The 19,264-nt window shown below is 39.9% G+C and overlaps 1 protein-coding gene across 1 annotated transcript in view; it reads left to right on the forward strand.

Annotated features, from left to right (window-relative positions):
- LOC116785245 (protocadherin Fat 4-like) overlaps positions 1 to 19,264 on the forward strand; it is a 37,389-nt gene that overhangs the window by 17,075 nt on the left and 1,050 nt on the right. The window contains exons 21-43 of the mRNA XM_032684506.1: positions 403 to 551; positions 1,464 to 1,771; positions 2,415 to 2,684; positions 3,787 to 3,924; positions 4,480 to 4,696; positions 5,657 to 5,815; positions 6,257 to 6,408; positions 7,402 to 7,570; positions 8,489 to 8,697; positions 10,054 to 10,233; positions 10,767 to 10,986; positions 11,297 to 11,433; positions 12,129 to 12,272; positions 13,390 to 13,634; positions 14,120 to 14,229; positions 14,794 to 14,937; positions 15,389 to 15,525; positions 15,653 to 15,850; positions 16,205 to 16,299; positions 16,741 to 16,896; positions 17,512 to 17,709; positions 18,327 to 18,452; positions 18,832 to 19,042. Of these exons, the coding sequence (XP_032540397.1) occupies positions 403 to 551; positions 1,464 to 1,771; positions 2,415 to 2,684; positions 3,787 to 3,924; positions 4,480 to 4,696; positions 5,657 to 5,815; positions 6,257 to 6,408; positions 7,402 to 7,570; positions 8,489 to 8,697; positions 10,054 to 10,233; positions 10,767 to 10,986; positions 11,297 to 11,433; positions 12,129 to 12,272; positions 13,390 to 13,634; positions 14,120 to 14,229; positions 14,794 to 14,937; positions 15,389 to 15,525; positions 15,653 to 15,850; positions 16,205 to 16,299; positions 16,741 to 16,896; positions 17,512 to 17,709; positions 18,327 to 18,452; positions 18,832 to 19,042 (4,072 nt within the window). The remainder of the gene's footprint in view (positions 1 to 402; positions 552 to 1,463; positions 1,772 to 2,414; positions 2,685 to 3,786; positions 3,925 to 4,479; positions 4,697 to 5,656; positions 5,816 to 6,256; positions 6,409 to 7,401; positions 7,571 to 8,488; positions 8,698 to 10,053; positions 10,234 to 10,766; positions 10,987 to 11,296; positions 11,434 to 12,128; positions 12,273 to 13,389; positions 13,635 to 14,119; positions 14,230 to 14,793; positions 14,938 to 15,388; positions 15,526 to 15,652; positions 15,851 to 16,204; positions 16,300 to 16,740; positions 16,897 to 17,511; positions 17,710 to 18,326; positions 18,453 to 18,831; positions 19,043 to 19,264) is intronic.

Below are 19,264 nucleotides of genomic sequence, written 5' to 3' on the forward strand. Positions count from 1 at the left end.
TGGCATTCTACCTTAAAAGTGCTACATTTTCTTGTGAGCAATTCAGTTATCTGTGAGAGTTTGCAGATCACCAGGAATTAGCAGGTCATTCCAGATGAATGCCACTTGGGTTTCTTCTGTTGCTGAATATGCAGCTGAGTGTGCAATCAACATCTGCCTTCTAGTTGTGGGAAAATCAAATGCTTGGGGTATAATGGGAACTGAAGACATGAATGCTGGTTTTTTCCCATGATGGAAAACATACTCGGAATTTAAAAGGCCAATATATTTAGGCTAATGACACAGCAATTAAAACCTGCTCTTTATAAAAAGGCAAATGCTGTCTGTTGAGTGCTCCTTACAGAAGCAGCAGTAAGTAGATGGTCATTAATATGAATACTCTCCTGATTTCTCTTTAATCAGCTTCCTGGATCCTTCTGATGATTTCCATATAAATACCCTCACTGGAGAAATCACCCTCAGCAGGAGCTTGGACCACATCACAGCTGACACAGTTGTCACACTGACAGTTGTTGCTGCTGATCACGGAGTTCCCCAGCTTACATCCCAGGGTAAAATGTCTTTTACCCTTTTGTACTTTTCCCCACATAAACATAACCCTTGCAAACATTTAAATTGGAAATTAATCCCATTGCTGTCAAGTCAAACTGAGTTTAGGGCAAAAATATACTCCATGTTGCATTTCAGGAATAATGATTATTTGCTTTTTACCCTTTGATTTCCTCCAAGCTGATCATCTTAACAGAAAACTTGGTTTCAATAATCCGAGTTAGACATAATTTTTTTAAAGATTAATTTATTACAGTTGTACTTATGGTACAAGCCCCAGGATTCACAGTTGTACTCACTCTAAAAAGATATATTCAAATAATACTGATGATGTGTTTCTCTTTCAGTTTTCCTTTATTTTCTTAGAATTAAGAACATTTAAAGAAACGGGAACTTGCAAATAACCCTCAAATGAGTTTCTGTTCTTTCATAAAATATTGACTCACGTGGCATTTTCTATAACTTCCTCATGTGTTTTTTGGAGGCTAACTTTGATTTATTATGAACAGGAGAAACAACTGATTTTCTTAAAATTGGATGAGTGGTCACAACAGAAATTGCACTTAGAGTTTTATGTATAGCCTTTCTCTTTTGTTACAAAGCAATTTAGTGTAGGAGTTTTAAGGAGTGTAAAACACCTGCACATCCCACTAACTTGACATTGGTGATCCTTGTTCTCTTGTCCTACTGAAGCAACACTTCTGTGATCATAAATTAGGTATAAAAGGCATCATGTTTTGTGTTACGTATTATTTCTTATTACTATTGATTTCTTTTTTTTCTTGTCATTCCTCTTTCCTACATGATAATTTCTGTCATTTTCTACTAGTTCCTTGAAAATTTAAGGAAATAGAGCACAGATCATGATGATTTTAGCCACAACTTCCCTATTTTAATTTGCTTTCTCTCATTAGTCTCTGTCACTCTCTACTTGCTGGTAAATGACACCAGCTTCGGGCTGACTTTTGAGAGCTCCAGCTACGAGTTCAGCATTGATGAGAACAAGCCATCAGGGACTGCAGTTGGCTCTGTGAAGGCTCTGACTGGAAGCATAGCTGTGCAGGTGGTGTATTCCCTGAGATCCCACCGGGACAGGTTCTCCGTGGGTGACCAAGGAGACATCGTGACCCTTGTCGGGCTCGATCGGGAAGAAGTCGACCAGTACAGCATCATCGTGGAGGCTGTGGATTCTGTGCTGCCACCCAACACAGCTGTGACTTTGGTATGGAACAGGCATTCCCAAAGGTTTTTTATAAAGGAATATGAAATTTCTCTAAAAAAAAAAAAAAAAAGAACTGAGCAATATCCACATAAGTGCCTTCTGTTATGCAAGCGCGAAAGCTTTGACAGCCTTTCATTTAACTTCAGGTTTTCTATCCTGAGGAGATATTACCATCTCGAAATATTGTCCCTGCACAGATTGAAATATTGTCACTTCACAGATTGAAATATTGTCACTTCACAGATTGCATCATTTCCTGAGAGTCCCTCTGTGAACAGCCCATAACCAAAGAAACCCACAAACACCAAAACTGATTCTGTGCATAGCTCTGTCAAATCATGAGGCAGATGAGCCCCAAAGCCCCAGATTATTAATTCTCCTCATCTCTTCCACTTAAAGTAGATGTTATCTCATACATATGTTATCTTGCAGCTGAGAATTAAAAAAATAAAAAAATACTGAGGTTGTGGAGATGCTGAAGTGCTGAAAAATGCTGAATTTGTTATGTATCCCTTTGGTTTTGGGGGTTTTGTTGCTTTTTTCCCTGTAGGCTTCCACAGACTAAAATGAATCAAAATTCTCCTTCAAATACCATTTCTACAGCTCAAATTTGTGTGTCCTGGTTTTTTTGCTTTTCTTACAGGTAACTGTGAGAGTTAATGATGTCAATGACAATTCTCCAGTTTTCCCAGTATGGATTCAAACTAAATTATCGGCTCCTGAGAATGCAGCTGATCTGGACTTGGGCACATATTCTGCCACTGATCTGGATATAGGAGTTAATGCACTTATAACCTACTCTCTGGAAGATGATTTTGCTGGAACATTCCATATTGACAGTTCTACTGGCAAGCTGATGACAAAAACATCCTTAGACAGAGAAACGGTGGACAGTTATGAATTGAAAATAATAGTAAGTTGACAAACTTTTGAGGCAAGTTCACAGAATTCTCAACATAAGAAATGAGAAAATACTGAATCATCACTAGAAAACCACTTAATCTCAGAGAATTTCATTAGAATTCATGAATAAATTTTGACTGTTCCTTGTTTTGCACCCAGAGCTCTGTTTTCTGCTGTGTAAATTGGTTCTAGTGAATAAATGATCCATGAAGCCCAGATTTTAAAGGTTATAGTCACACAGCAGCTTATTGTGACATCTGCAAAGCATTCCTGAGTCCATTTGAGACCAATCCATGTTGTTTGTCCCTTTCCCTTATTTTTTCATTTTTCAAAATCTAAGATACTTGGACCTTTTAAAACATATCTGAAATGAGATTTTTCAAGTTAAAAAAAAAAAAGAGGCATAAAGTTTCATTCACCAGCCATGAGGGTATCTATTTATTCTCTCTAATTTAACTGGTTTTTACTGCTACTAACTAGATCAATTATTGTGCATACTAAAAAGTGTTTCTGACCATCAGGTACAAATATATTTTAAGGACATTTTTTGCTGCTAACAAATAATTTCAGAGGTCAAGGAACTTGTGGAACATATTCAGGAAACCCACTAAAAATTGAACCAGTGTCTTCTGAAAATTTGAGAGTTAATGAAAGTGACACTTTTTAAGACTAATTGAAAATTGTATAAATGTTCCTATAGGTTGGAATTTTCTATGGCTGTGTACTGGATGCTCTTCACAGCCTGCTTTGTAGGCACTTCAAACCCTCAAAATGCAAGGGGTTTCCTTATTCTTTCAAATGCCACACCACAGATTTCTGTGGTTTTGTGTTGATTAGTGCCATGTCTGGTCACATGATGTGTTTGATCTGGATCCAGCCTTGAGCTTTTGATTAATTGCTAATGAAATGAGGCAGAGAGTGTGATGGGGTGAGGACACCACTGCAGGAAATGTGGCCACTAATCAACTACAGGGCTAGAACAATGTCATTGGGGAATAACTGGTCCAGCAGAAAGTCTTCAGAGACAAAGGTTCACAATTTTTGGATCAAAACTGAATTGGTCAAGTAAGTTTGTGTCAAAGAGTTGCTTTTAATGACACATTTCTTCACAGGCCACCGATTCTGGCAGACCACCCCAATCTGCAAGCTTAGTGCTGAGCCTCACTGTGGAAGATGTGAATGACAACCCACCAGTGTTCCCCCAGAAATCCTACTCTGTGACTGTGAAAGAGAATGAGCCTCCACACGTGGTAAGTGGCACTTGGAATAAACAGGCTGTTCTGCACTTGTGTTCTCCATGTAAACTTGGAAGGGGTAGTTATGTATCACCGCTGTGCGTTGGGGAACGTAATTTTTTACTTTGTGGAGCCTGTAAAATCAGAGAGCATGTTAATTTATATGACAGTGGAGTACCACTGATCTTAAAGATCATCTCATTCCAACTCCCTGCAATGGGCAGGGACTCCTTCCACTAGACCAGGTTGCTCAAAAGCTCCATTCAACCTGGCTTTAAACATTTCCAGGGGTGGGGCAGCCACAACTTCTCTGGGCAACCTCCCAGTATATCTGCCTTGCAGATATGACCTAATGATTTACAGGAATTGAAGGAAGAGGTGTCACCTGAAAATCTGTAACATCTGTGACCATTCCTGCTGTGTCAGGATTTTAGCAAGGCAATTAATGGCCATATGACTAATTTGGTCAGTAAACACTGTATGCTTCAGTGCCAGTCTTGAGTGCATGTTTTGCCACTCTCTTCGTTCTGCTCCAAACCTTTTGTTTCTCTTTTTTCCCCTCTCATTTAGATTTTGAGTGCAGCAGCCACAGATGCAGATATAGGTTACAATGCCATTATTCATTACACCATAACTGGAGAGACAACTTCATTTCATGTTGGGGAACTTTCTGGAGACATTGCAACTCTTGAACCTCTGGACTATGAAAGTCGTTCCCAGTACACTTTTACTCTGAAAGCTTTCAATCCTGGAGAGCCAAATCTCCAGGACACAGCAAACATCACAGGTAGCTCTGCTTTACCACAGGAAATGTCCCTTCATTCCCCTTAGGGAATATTTCAGCACGTGTAATTATGAGGCATAAACATATGCAATACTAACATAGTCTGCTAAGGTAAATTATCAGAAATGATGATGTGATCTTTGCACTACAGCCAGATGGAAATTTAAAAAAAAAAAATATTTGCCTTGTCAAAAATGAAGATTTTTTTTTTTCACACAAACTATTCTCACTTCAATATATTCACAGATTTTTCAATTATGTTTTTTTGAGCACCTATTGACATTTTGATTGAAAAGGTTCCCAAAAACGTGATCCAGTTCTTTTACTGCTTGTTTACAGCAAGCCTGTTTCTAGGGTGACAAACGACACTGACAGAGATTTTTAGTGTTGTTAAAATAACAGTGCTTGTTTGCTGTTGCTTTTTTCCTCAAAAAAAAAATTAATTTGTGCTTTTGGGGAAAAAAAAAAGATAAAACTGAAGTTGGTATTCTAGGTTTTGGCCAGCCCTACTTTTGACCAGTATGACTGGAAGTATTAGTTTGTTTATTGTTTCTTTTTCTGTGTTATTTATGTTGCTCTATGGCCAGGTTCACTAATTGTGGACCATTATCCAGGTCATGTACAAATACAAAACTAAGCAATCCTGTCCCCTAATGCCAATGCAAAGACTAGAGATATCAGATTGAATGTGGGCACAGAAGGGAGCCCATTGGAACAATATGATATTATTCCTGACAGATAGCAGTGACAGCATTCTAGCCAGAAGTGAAGTTATTGCTTGAGCAGCAAATAATTTAATCCACAAAGGCAAGTATTTTGAAGTTCAGAAAACAAGGTTGCCATCTGGATTAAACAGAAAGAGCTCCAACTCAGTTCAGAGGAGCTGTGCTGGATTGTATTAGCTGAAGAAATAGCTTGTGACTGTTTAGGTAAAACTCATCAGACTTGGACCTTCTTTCTCAGTTACTGTGGAAGATGTAAATGAAGAAGGACCTGTGTTTGAAAAGCCCTCATATCACCAGATCCTTCTGGACAATTCTACAGCTGGCACTCTGGTAGTAGACATCAATGCAAGAGATGAAAGCAAGGATTATGATGAGGGAATTATCTACAGTATTACAGGTATGTTAGAGAAAAAAAATCTTCTGGCTGTTTATTGCTGGGATACTTGAATACTGTTAAACCACCAGGATGAGAGATAATGGTCATAAATTGAAATTGGCAGGTTCTGACTGGATATAAGGGGTAAAAATCCTCTGTGAGGATAAGCAATGACTGAGAACAGAGAGATTCTCAGTAGCTGATGGATCAAAGCCTTGAGCAAACTGTGCTGAATTTGCTCCTGACCCTGCTTTGAGCCAAGAGGTTGGATCAGAGGCCTCAGAAGGGCCTTTCCAGCCCAAATGATTCTATGACACAGAATCAAGAGAGACCAGGGGTGTCTTGCCCCAGGTCCCAGGTCAGGATTTCCACCTGCATCTCTTCAATCCCGGCTGTATAATCCAACCGCTTGTCTCTGCTGGTCCCACTGAACGTCTCCAACACTTGTTTTCCTGTTTTCAGGTGGGAACTCAGAAGGCCTCTTTAGTCTCTCCAATACCACAGGAGAACTCAAGTTAACAAGAGACTTATCCAAACAAACTGAACCCCAGTATTACTCCTTGAATGTCACAGCTACGGATTTGGGTTTGCCACCTCTTTCAACATCTGTAAAGGTACTAAATTTTACTGTCAGCTTGCACAGTTTGTTCCCCAGCTTGTGTTGTTCTAAGCTGAGCATAACTACACCAGGAAATGGGTCTTAGTGAGGCAAAACTATACAAAACGTAGATAATTTCATTTCAAAAAAGACAGACAGGCTCTAGGCTGTAAGGGAGGAGGATTAGAGGAGTGAAGACTTCTGTACAAGGTCAAAGAGTGGGGCAGTCAGAGGGGATGTAATGGAAGTGTGTGATAAATAAACAAGGAGGTGGCAAATAACGTGTTCCTGTTTATTTTCTTATAAAGCAAGAAAAAGTAATTTCTAAATTAACGACTGAGAAATGTAAATATGATTTAAAAAAATTTTTATACAGTGCTTAGAACTTGGTGGTGATTTTTGCCACTAAATATTGCAGCAGAACAACAAAAAAAAAAACCCAAACAAAAAACCCCACAAAAAACTAGAAACTGTGTGGATAAAGACATGTAGAAAATTGCCTTCAGCAGTCTCAAAAGGTAGACTTACAAGCCATCATTCTTTAGAGCCTTGGACAGAAGCTGTCTGGCATCAGTCAGAAATAAATGATCTTCATTTTTGTGAAGCAATAGGCCTTCTTTATTTACCATCTGTCAGCTTTTTTTCATCTATAAAATCAGTTTTATATGCTTTTAAAATACTGGACTTCTGGTTATACACTCTCCAGCGGAAGAATTTGTTGCAAACACATTTCAGTGCATCTCTGAGAACTGCTTAGCTGGACAAGAAATGTGCTGCCTGTGATGAACCGGAATCCCTCTCTCTATTTAGCAAAGCAAACAGGTGAACGATGAGGCTGCAAAGGTGTTTCATTGACCTGCACTGCCTTCAGGACACTGATATGTCCAAGCCAGCACACAACAATCCTTCTTACTGCCCAATTTTTGGACTTATGCTGCTGCACACCTCAGTAGGAAAGTCTGCTCGAGCTGGAAACATCACCCCTGTGTCCATGTCCTTTTCTCTGCAGGTGTCAGTCACCGTCGTTCCCGTCGGCGTGTCCTTCCCAGTGTTCTCGGAGGCAGCCTATCATCCTGCCCCTCTCAGTGAGAAGGCACTGCCAGATACATTTGTGGTGCAGACCAGTGTGTTGTACAGCACCCCTGTGAGCTACACTATTGTCTCTGGAGATGACAAGGGTAAGCTCTTGATGTGGAATAACAGGAAGGGAGTGTGTTAAACAACAGCACCGAGCTTTTGGGGTGTTTCTTCTCCCTCTCCTTTTGCCCTTATCTCAGTTCTACATCCATTAACACTGGAGGTGTATCAGCCAGATGTACAAATTTGATCTGCACCAGGTGTGGGCACATGATTGAATTTCTGTCCCATTAGCAAGAGCCACATGATCCATACCTGGCCTCCACCACCTCCACGCTTTATCTGCTGCAGGAAGATCAGGTGGTACCTGGTCAGGCATAAGGTTACAGTGACTGGAGCAAAAATACCTAAAAGGATAAAGACTTCTGGTAGAAAAACTAACTCAGCAATGTTTTCTTAACAAATGTGAGAGTGCAGATGGAGTTTCTGTAGGGTCAAGTGGATCAGTGCTTTGTCTATTTTTACTAAATATAGAGCTGATTTTGTTGCACCATCAAGCACAGACAGTTTCTAATTCTGGTTTTGTAAAATGCTTTGGATGAAGTTGTGGTCTCCTTGAACTTAGCTGCAGAATTCCTCATCTCCAGTAAGAACAGGACTTCAAAGGAAATTATATATATATATATGTATATATATATAAAATAATTTCCAACTGAAACAGGGACTGTTTCATAGGAAGGTGAAGACCTGAGCTGGGAGTGGTGGAGTGAATTTTCTCCCTTTTGATTTCCATCTGACCTTCTGCATTGTTTCTTTGTGTTCATTTACAGCCCTGGATATGCCTGACATTCTTATAAATCTTGTAAAAACGTTGAATTTCATTTTGTTCTTTGAAGAATACTGTAACATATAATGCTCCTATAAATAACATATAGTTTGCATTGAAGGATTCATATCTTCAGTTTCAACTAAAAAATTCATAACCAGAATAATTTCTGGGGGATTTTTTTTTTTTACAGGGTATTTCATGATAGATTCATCCAGTGGTATCATAAGGACAACAAAGAATTTAAAACTGGAGGATTTTCCAGTAACTTTCAACGTTCGAGCAACAGACTCGACTGATGCTGCCATATTTAATGAAGTCCCAGTGGAGGTGGAAGTTATTGATGAAAACGATTTCCCTCCTGTTTTCCCATCCTCTCTGCTGGAAGCAACACTGGCAGAGGTAAGAAAGTGCCATCCAAACTGCATCACATTTTTATTATTGTTCTGAAGATTTATATATAATCTTTCGGTGAGAATAGAACCGGGCAGGTTTGCCCTTCTGTTCTGCCATGGGATGTTTTGAGGTTGCTTTCCAGCTGAAAATCCCAATACACAAAGAGAATGGTCTAAAAGTGTGGACATATTGAAGGAAAACTGAACCTTTTAATAATAAGGGGCTCCATAAAGGAAGAACTACCACTCCATTTTGCATATTTATACAAAGAGAACATTCAGGTGCATTTAAAATCTGGTGGATGTGCTGGGCATAGACTCACTCAGCCTCTTGTAAGGGAGCTTCAGGCAGAGAAATAGCAGGGAAAAGTCTAGTTTAGCAGTATTTCTCCTCCTGCTCATATACAATCTGTTGTGATTCTTGCTGACACAGAGTGATCAGCAGCAGAAAACAAGCCAGATTTCAGTCAGATTTTCAGACAGAAAATCTGGTTGTCTACAAAACAAGCCACAGCATTTAATTGTGCAGAAGCATCCAGCTCAGCATTTCACTCTTCAATTTTCAAGCAGCACCTTTCACATTTTAATCTGCTGGCTGCTTTTTTTTCAAAAAGAAGCCCAGTGATCATGTTAATATTTTATATAACACATACCTTGCCTTTGAGATCCCCAGCTGATACTCTCTTAAATCAGCCACAACTGATTTAAAATGTAACCCGTTTCTACCACTGAGCTAAATTTAAATTTAGGTTCAATTATTACACCTATTTGTAATGTTCCCAGCTAATTTAATGGAGGAGAGCTGGAATCACATTTCCCAACCTTAAAAAATTGATTTCCATGTGAAAGATTTACACAGTTGGATCAAATAACTTCAGGTCTCAAATGGCTGTGCAAGTGAAACACTGATATCTTCTGTCAATCTTGCTGCAAATAACATTGTTAGAAAGGAAGAATTGTATTATTTCTTTTGATAAGAGTAATTATGAGCCAAATAGTGTTCAGAAAGAAACGTGATTTTGAAGTTGAGAACATCCACTGAGTTTCATGGGAGTAGAGGATGCTGAACAGAAATAACAGCAAGTCAGATGCTTGAGGTTAAGATTTGGGGTGTTGGAAGTCATGGAGATTTTTCTTCCTGAGGATTATTGCTACAGGAGGAGACATGGGGGCAGGAAAATAGTTATTTTCTGTAAATTAGAGAAAACAAGAGACTCTCACTCTGCTAAATGAGTTGCATAATTTTGACTTTAAAATCTCTATTCTAGTGTGTGTGCAGTATCTGTTGCTTTCCCCTTTTCACATAATCCAAGGAATTGCAGCAAACCAGTCTGTGACAGCTCCAATCTTTCCTCGTCCACAGAATTTAACAGCTACTGAGATTGTCCAGCTGAAAGCTCAGGATAATGATACAGGTAGAAATGGGTTGCTAACATATGGCATTCTTAATGGACATGGACTAAAATTCAGGATAAATGAAACAACTGGAGTTCTATATTCCAATACCACCTTTGATTATGAAGAGGAACCTACTGAGTATCAGGTTTGCTTTAAATTTCTTCAATCTTTTTTTTTTATTCAGAACTCTTTATCTTTCTCTTGGATAACAGGTGGCACTTGTGTTTTTGTTTGGCTTGATATTGCTTGAACATTTTCTGCATTGGTTTAGAACTGGAGCAATCTCAAGATGTGAGGCTTTATTAAAACAAGCCACTGCCTTCCAACTGTAATGAAATTCAAGCACAGCTCACTGTTCACCTGCCCTACAAACACTCCAGCACATGAATAACTAATTTCACAGTGACAGCTCATGTATTCAGTGCTGTCTGCTTGAATCTGGACTGCACTGAGACCTTGCAGACATGATTCTCAGTTAATCTTCTTTATTGTTGTCGCCACTGCTGGATATTTATGATCTTATTTTGCTTCAAGCCAAAATATTGGTGAATTTGCTGTTCAGAATTGGACTTCACCTTTCTAAGAGTATTCCGAAGTTTGAAATTCGCCAAGATTTTTTTTTTTTAATCCTTATGAAAGTACCTCTTTGTATGATCTCCCACTGCCAATCACTTCCAGGTTGTGGTATATGCTGAAGATGATGGAATCCCTGAGAAGAAGAGAGGTTACTGCACAGTTGTCATAAAGATCACTGATGTTAATGACTGGCCACCTGTCTTTGAGCCAGTGGCTGAATTCAGTGTAAATGAAAACGTGCCTGTGGGATTCATAGTTGGAAAAGTCACAGCAACAGACAGAGACACGGGAGACAATGCCTTTGTTCTGTATAATCTTACAGGTAACAAGGAATTCTATCACTGTTTTCTTGAATAAGGAATAAAGGTCTAGGGCCTAATCCATGCCTGCCTTGTAGAACCTAACAGAGATGGAAATTTAGACTCCTTCAGACCAGAGCTGAAATAGTTGGTTTTGTTGTAAGGACCATCAAGAGCAATGTGAATACAGTTTATATGTTTTTAATATTTTAATTTCAATATACATCAGACTTTGAGGGTGGCCAAAACCAGCAGAGGTATAATCTAAGAGTGTAGTTAATCACGAGCTTCTAAAATGTGTTAATTGATGATGCTTCTTTATATCTGTCTCAGATGGTGGAGAAAATATATTTGAAATAGATGAAATACAGGGCATCATTAAAATAAAGAACTCTCCAGACTATGAAACCATGGATAAATACAACCTTACAGTGACTGCAGTCAACAATAAATCTGCCCCTTTCTATCAGGTAAAAAGGCCATTATTGTAATGAACTGCGACACTTCAGAGTGGATTTTGAACTTGTGGGAGGGAGCTCTGTCTGAGACATTTATTGTGTGGAATAAATGAGTCACCTAATCATGTTTAGAGTCAGACTCCTGCAACCTTTGACCACACTGGGAAGCAGTATACTTTAATTATGGGAAATACTTCAAAATTATGCATGGTAGGGTTCAACCCTGAATTGTTTGCTGACTAACCTGGGCTGGGGAACGGGAACCTTTGCTTGCTGCTGTTAGAACTGTAAGTGATGTGATAGTTTTTCATGGGAGCAAAAAGTACTTTCAGCAAATTGTTGTAGCTCTGCTGTATTTCTTTTATTTGAGAAGATATTAGACAGTTATTTAACAGAACTAGAACATGTGTGGTTCTCTTAACTGTGTGTAAGACACGTTGGCCTCTTAAACACATCCTGTTCTTGCTCATTCAGGCACCTTTCAGGAAGTAGAATCCTGCTGCAGCATTGGTTTCCTGCCTCTTGTGTTAAAATCCTGTACTACCTCTGATGTTGAGGTCACAAAATTAAACCCAAACAACATTTTACCGCAGCGTTTTCAAACCCTGACTTATACTTCTTGTTGCGTACGCAAGTAAGAAAAAAACCATCGCTAAATAAGACATTCTAAATACTTTAAAAGGCATGAAACCCATTTTGTTTTCTAGGCAACTACTTCAGTCACCGTGCTAGTGATGGATGTGAACGATAACGCTCCAGTGTTTGCTCAGGATTCCTATTCTGCTTCCATAAACATGATCAATCCTGTAGGTGCTCATGTCATAACTGTGAGTGCCACTGACAAGGATCAGGTAACTCCTCCTGCTGGATTCTGACACTGTCTTCAGCTGCAGCACAAAGAGACCTTTCTCTGTTCTTTAGGCACAAAATAGCAAATGTAGGGAGTTCTAACAGCACTGGGAATTGGGAATATTAGGACTTTTGATGGTTCTGCCTTGACACTGGTGGACTCCCCGTCTTTGGGCGTGTTTCCTCAGCTGTATTTGCTTTCATTTTCCCCCTTTTTATATGGAGCTGCACCAGGCTTTCAGAAGTACACAAGGACTGAAGCAATTTAGTGTCTCTGAAGTTATTTGAACTTCTGAATTAGATGATTCTGTAAAAGCTGAACATCACATGTTGGCTCGAGCGTGGAAACGTCTGCTTGCCACACGCCTCTGAAGTGTGGTACCTCATTAATTCCCTCCATCCCCCTTTTTTAATGTAATTTTGTTTGATACATCTCTACTGCACCCATCAAGTAGTATCCAGGCACTGGCAGGGACATCCAGTAGTCACACAGATCACCATGACAGCATCACCAGTAATTATATCATTTAAAGGGTGAAACCTCTAGAAGTGACAACAAAATAGGTGGAGCAGGTGCCTTCCTATTTCCTCACCAGTAATTTTGGTTAGAATAGCTGCAGCTGTGGCACATTGCTGCAAATGATCCACCAGCCCTTTTTTAATCACCCTTTTCAACGATTTTTGTATAAAAAGTGAAATTGCTTTTGAAAATTGCTGGACTGTGTGAGCTGTGCATTGAGACCCTAATGAAATTCATCCTTCAGCTGTCTGGTCCTGTGCCATGAGAGTGGCACTTGTCCTCCTCCCTGTGCCACTCTCACTTCTCTGACTGTCCCCCTCTACATTTATTTTCATTAGAGACTTTTTTCCAACGTTTTCACTGTGTAACTGGCCCATTTATTGTGAATTTTATTCTGCTTTGTGTTTGTTTTTTTTTTAATTGCCACCCATCCTACCATAGCTAACCCCAGGTCTTCATTCTTAAAAAAAGAAAAAAAATAAAAATCACTATTTTCAAATCATTTCACTGGAGACATTTTGAAATCTCTTGTTTCGGTGTTTCTCCTACCTTTCAAAATATATTCCCAGCTCCATGAAGTTGTGTTCCTTTCGTGGCAGGGGCAGAATGGCCTTGTCGAGTACTACATCCTCCCGGATAGGAACGTGAGCCCGTTCTTCCTGGTGGAAAACCCCAGTGAGGGGAAAATAATTACAACTGGAAACCTGTCTAGGTCTGGAGAGATCCACTTAACAGTGATGGCTAAGGACAAAGGCTCCCCTCCTTTAAATGGCACTGCTCTGATTACTCTTAACGTGTCTGACAACCGCCCCTTTGTCCCTCGGTTTAACGGGAGTGAAATCAGGTGAGGCTTTCATATTATATAACATATACATATATACACTATATACATTCTCCAGGCAGTGCAAAACATAGTAAAGCTGAAGCTCATTTTCATAGTTTTCCATGCAGAAGAAAGAACATTGGGGTTTTTTTTAAACAAAAGATTTAGGAAATTCTGCTGTTCTGGGGGTTCTGTGAACGTGATTTGAAGCATCACCTTTACTTCTTTATTTTGCAGCTTGTCTAAGCCACACTCTCTATCCTTTTCCTCTTGCACACTATGAACTATTTTTCCTTAGGCTTTACTCAAGGACAAATCAATGTCTGATAGAAAAGCAGGGCTTGCACTGCTCTCTGACAGTCAGGCAGCTCCAGCAAACAACTGGAGGGGAGTGGGCAGGATTTTCCATGGGGGAGTTAAATTTCAAAGTCTGCCCCTGCAACAACTGATGGGAAGTTTAACATTCATGTCTCATTAACATATTTCTCATTTCTTTCCTGCATTAGCATTTCCGTTTTGGAAAACACAGGAGTGGATTATTTAATTTATGCTCTCACTTTGGTTGATGATTCAGGAGCACTGATTGATTATAGTATCGTATCTGGCAATGAAAAAGGTGAGCAGGATTTCCCTTATGAGTTAAAATAGCCAAGAGAACATAATAACCTGTCTTTTGTGTGTGGCAGATGTTGCTGGATGTAAATGAGGAGATGAAGAGCATGGATAAAAATTTGTGTCTTTTTTTTAAAAAAGGAAGCACACATAATTTCTTTCAGAGCTTTTCGGCATTGACTTTGTTGATCTTTGGCTATGGAGAGGGTGGTAACTTGCTGAAAGTTGGGGGGGTTGTAGTCTTAAATTAGGAAAATTTAAGACTGAGGGAGCCAAAATAGAAAACTTGGAAATATATATAAAAATGAGCTCTGCAACAAGAAGCTGCAATTCTGTTTTTCATATATATTGTTCCTTTACATGTTCAAGAGCTGTTTGGTCTGGGATAGGAACCCAGCTGTGATGCCTTTGCTGCTTGGCCAGTAGAAATGTTGCATTTCACCTTCTTAAGAGCAGAGGAGCCATGGAAACATCCCAAGAGCAACTAAGTAATCCTACAGGAGTAGGAGGGGTGCAGGTAAAATATTTTTGCAGCTATAACAGCAAAATTGCATCTTTTTCCTTTCAGGTCATTTTAGATTGGATCCCCCAAGTGGGGAGCTGAGGACAGCAGTTAATTTGAACTACGAGGAAGTCCCTCAGTACGTGCTTTTAATTCAAGCAACTCCTCTGCTTGAAAAAATCTCACCTGCTGCAGAGGTCCAACATTCAGGTAACTTTTTACTTTGAAGGACATTCCAACTTAAATCGGGGCAATGGACACCTCTTTTGGATTTGCGACCCCGTAAAGGAGCTGTCATTGTCTTCAACTGAAAAATCCGATGTGAAGGATGGAAAGCTGAGGTTGTGCAGAGCAAAACCAGCAGCCTTCCCTCCCCCGGGGGTGCAAACCCTCACAGGGCCCTTCTGTGGGCTCTGAAAAGGATATAAAAGCTGGCACTGGACTCCTCAGCAGGAGCCTGGAGAGGGCTGACAGAGGAGCAGTGCTGCCTGGAACTGCCTGCTCCCACTGGAGCCCCGGGAGGGCTGGGATAGAGCTCCTCTGGGCACTATGCTCCCTCTGTCTCTTCACTCAGCAGAGATGCTGCAAAGCCACAGCCTGAGCCAGCCTTTGGAACGTGGGCTCTGGTGGTGGTTGTTGCTGTTACCTGTGTTTGTTCCAGGCCTGTTTGCTGAGAACGTGGCCATGCTGACAATCTCCGTGCAGGACGTGAACGAGGAGCCCGTGTTTGTGAGCGATTCCTACTCTGCTCGCATCCCCAACTCTGTGCCCTACAGGCACCCCGTCATTACAGTCAAGGTGGAGTATTTCCTGTGCCCTTCATAGGGACAGAAATCCTGTGAAAGAGCTGGATTTCTTCCACGGTTAAACTGGGTTAAAGGAGCACTTAAGCCTGAGTTTCACAAATCACCTTTTTCAAACCCAGGCCACGGATCCCGACTCAGGAGACAACGGCCTGGTGCTGTACAGTTTAGTGAATCATCAAACAAATGAATTTGACATCAATGAAAATACAGGGGAGATTTTTACAGTTTCTGTAGCAGGAAAGGCTGGAACATTTTATCTGGAAGTCCAAGCTGCAGACCAAGGCACAAGAAGTCTCACAGCCCGGACAACAGTCAACGTAAGGAATATTGCCATGGATAATCCTGATTTACTCCCATGTCAAAACTCTGGACACAAGAAGGATTAGGTTTAGTAATGGCAAAAAAAAAAAATTACTTAACAGTACCAACAAGTCTGTCTGATACGTGAATATTTGCTCCATACTAGAATTAAGAGGTTGCCATTTTCACTGACATATAAAAACACGTTGGCACAGACTGATTTTGGAGGACAGTTCTTTTATATCAGAGGGGTTTTATTGTTGTTTAATGGGTTGGGCTTTGTTGTTTTTTGTTTTTTGTTTTTTTTTTTTAATCCATCTGAGAGGAACAAATGCTTCAGAAAATCTTAAGTGTGATTCTTTCTTTATTAGGTTACTGTTGATTCCAGTTCCAGTAGCAACATCGTGATGGTGGTGCTTAATCAGCAGACCAATGTTGTTGAAAGAAACATTGCCGAAGTAAAAAGGTATTTTTGAAACTCTGAAGCCTATTCTGGTATAATATCTAATGACAAATTTGGAGTCCATTTGGGATAGGGGTCTGACAGCCTAGAGGGAGAAGATACAGCATGAAAATCTCTATGGAAAAGGAGGAGAAAACAATGAGGATTATGAGACTGAATTTCCCTCCTCCTCACCTTTACTGTTTATAATACTCTATAGATATCACTGACTGGGCATTTTTTTCCTGTGCTACTCAATCCCTCAACAATTTTGGGCAAATAGCTTAATTCCTTTGCTGGTAATAATCTTTTTTTACGTGTTTAGATTAAAAGACCTGCCAAGGTATTTTTATTAATATCAATATCTGCCAAGTGTTGTATTAAGTACTGCTTTATTTAATTTACAGAGTAATAGGATCTGTCATTGCCCAGTTAATTAAAAATGTTTTCTTAATATGATGACAGGGTCCTGGAAGATAAACTTGCATGGAATGTATACATTGTTGATGTTTATTCCAATGAATTTGAAAGAAAAGCAAGAAGCAGCACCGATGAAACCCAAATAGAAATTATTGCTTTTGATGAGGCCCACCAGGAAGTACCTGCACAGGATGTAAAAAGGTCTGTATGGCACAGTCTGGCTTCTGGGGGTCAGAGCTATGCAGATGGGTTTTGTTTCCCTGGAAGTTATTAAGGTCTTGGGCTGGACGGGTTTAGATCAAATAATAGTTTATCTGAGATTTGGCTCAAGGCTTAAATGGATATTTTAGAATTCAGAAAGCTTTCATTATTTATCGAAAGGTAATTTCCAGAGTTTGTCAAAACCACGAATAAGGCAGTTTAATCGTGCAAAATAGATTTAAAAGTCAGTTTAAGAAAAAACTGCTGAAGCAGAAAGAATGTAATTAAAATACATTGACTTTACAACAGCAGATTGCTGATTAAAAATTTTACACTTTAGGTGTATTTTACATTTGTTTCATAACATGACAGTGATGTGGATTTAGAGGATCTCTCAAGTTCAGTTGTCCAAGCTTTGCAGCATTTTAGGTCACAAGCACCAGGGCTGGTTGCTCAGAGAACAGAGGGTTTCCTGAATGAAAACCACAACAAGTCTGAATTTTCGGAAAAGATCTTGGCGGACCAGGGAGGGATATTTTCTTCTTTTCCTCTCTACTCCTCCGGCCAAAACGAAGGCCTGGTTAAGTCATCACATTTTACCCTTCTTTTCTTCAGAAAACTCAAGGAGCAGTCTAGAAACATCGAGGCAGAACTGGAGAAGGTGTTTTCCACCTCTGTCACTGCTACCATAGGGGAGTCTCCTGCCGCCTCGACGAGCCCGGAGCTCATCGCAGCCATCGTGCTCAGCGTTGTCCTGGCCTGCACCTTCATCGCCTTCCTGGTCTACGTGGTCCTGGATGTGAAAAGGAAAAGGTACACAGAGCTCTGCTCCAACTATCTAGTTTATATCTACAGCTCATCAGTTTATTTAAATGTCAGTTTATTTAAATGAGAAAGTTGTCCCCTAAGCTGTTGATGTTTGCGTGGAGCGTTGCCTAAGATTTGCTGTGAGTCACAACGCCTGGTGTGCAGATATTAAACAAACACACCACAGGTGATGAGAAGTCCTTTCTTCTCGTGCTTGTCACGCAGCAACAGCAGAAACAAATAGTTTTAAACCAGAGAAGCGTGGACAGCAGAAACTGTAACTGTGAAGGGAGGCACAAGTAGCTGTAATACATCCACATGGGTCTCCTCTAACCCCAGGAATGCTGAAATCAAGGCAGGTTTTGCTGCTTGACTTCAGTGGCAGCAGGGCCACAAAGTTGAGGAAAACAATTACATTTCCAAGAGGGCAGCGAATATTTACCCTACTACCATTATGGAAAAATAGGAAATGTTCTAAACAAATCCCCAGAATAATAATGAAAGTAAATATTGTGTATTAAACTTATGACACAAATAATTCGTCTTCTGCTTCTAAAACAACCGTGAAACCAATAGTCAAAAATAATTTAATAATCTTATTTTAACGTATCTATCATTTTCAGAAAGCGTGAGCAGCAGCATTTGGTTAAGAAGCAAGCTGAAAGTATGGAGGGCATTGATAACCCGTGGGCAATGGACAAAAATGGAAGTCTGAAAAGCTTAGAGAAACTAGAGCACATGAATAATGGGTAAGTAGAATGCTGATATCACAAGTTTATTAAAAATAGCGTAAAATAGTGTGATTCTAGTTTATTTTGGTACCACAGGATTTTCTTTGGATCCTTCACTAGTATATAGGTCAGGTTTTAAGAACCCTTATAATGATAAGTTAAAAAGCTCTACACTTGAAGGAAGCTTTTAATCTTGTATCAAAAATTACATGGGCAAATTCCTACTTACCTTCTAGCAAATTGTTAATCCTTATGCAGAAAAGAACCTTCAGGATACAAGAAGCTACTTAACATTTATTTCCCTGGATAAGATCCCACTAATTTTGAGATCACTGTACATGCTGCTGTCAGAGAGGCTGAGATTTCTGCGTTATGAATTCTGTTAACTCTCTTTCAGGAGAAGCGAGGTGTTATCATTTGACAACATATACAGCACCAGAGGAGGTGAGGCTGACAAAGATGAAATTCAGGCCCCTGAAAAAGGCAATTACATTGAGACAATACTGCCAGATTACAACAGTGACCATGAGGATGAAGAAGCATCTGAAAAAGCTGCTGAACTTGGAAACACAGAGGCCCAGCCTGCTGTGGCATTCATAACAAAGCAGGTAATGAGCTTTTTGATTGCAAAGCGTGGAGTGAAAGGTATTTTATTGTTACTCATCAAATAATTGAAGGAATTATTATAAAAGTTAAATCTGTCATGGAACTGAAAAGAAAATAATCTTTTGTGAAGTAATCCCTGGAAATGTTCAAGGCTGGGTTGGACAGGACTTGATCAACCTGGTGTGGTGGAAGGTGTCCCTGCCCAGGGCAGTGGGGTGGAACTG

The sequence above is a fragment of the Chiroxiphia lanceolata genome, chromosome 3, assembly GCF_009829145.1.
Source record: "Chiroxiphia lanceolata isolate bChiLan1 chromosome 3, bChiLan1.pri, whole genome shotgun sequence".
In the NCBI taxonomy this organism is placed as follows: Eukaryota; Metazoa; Chordata; class Aves; order Passeriformes; family Pipridae; genus Chiroxiphia; species Chiroxiphia lanceolata.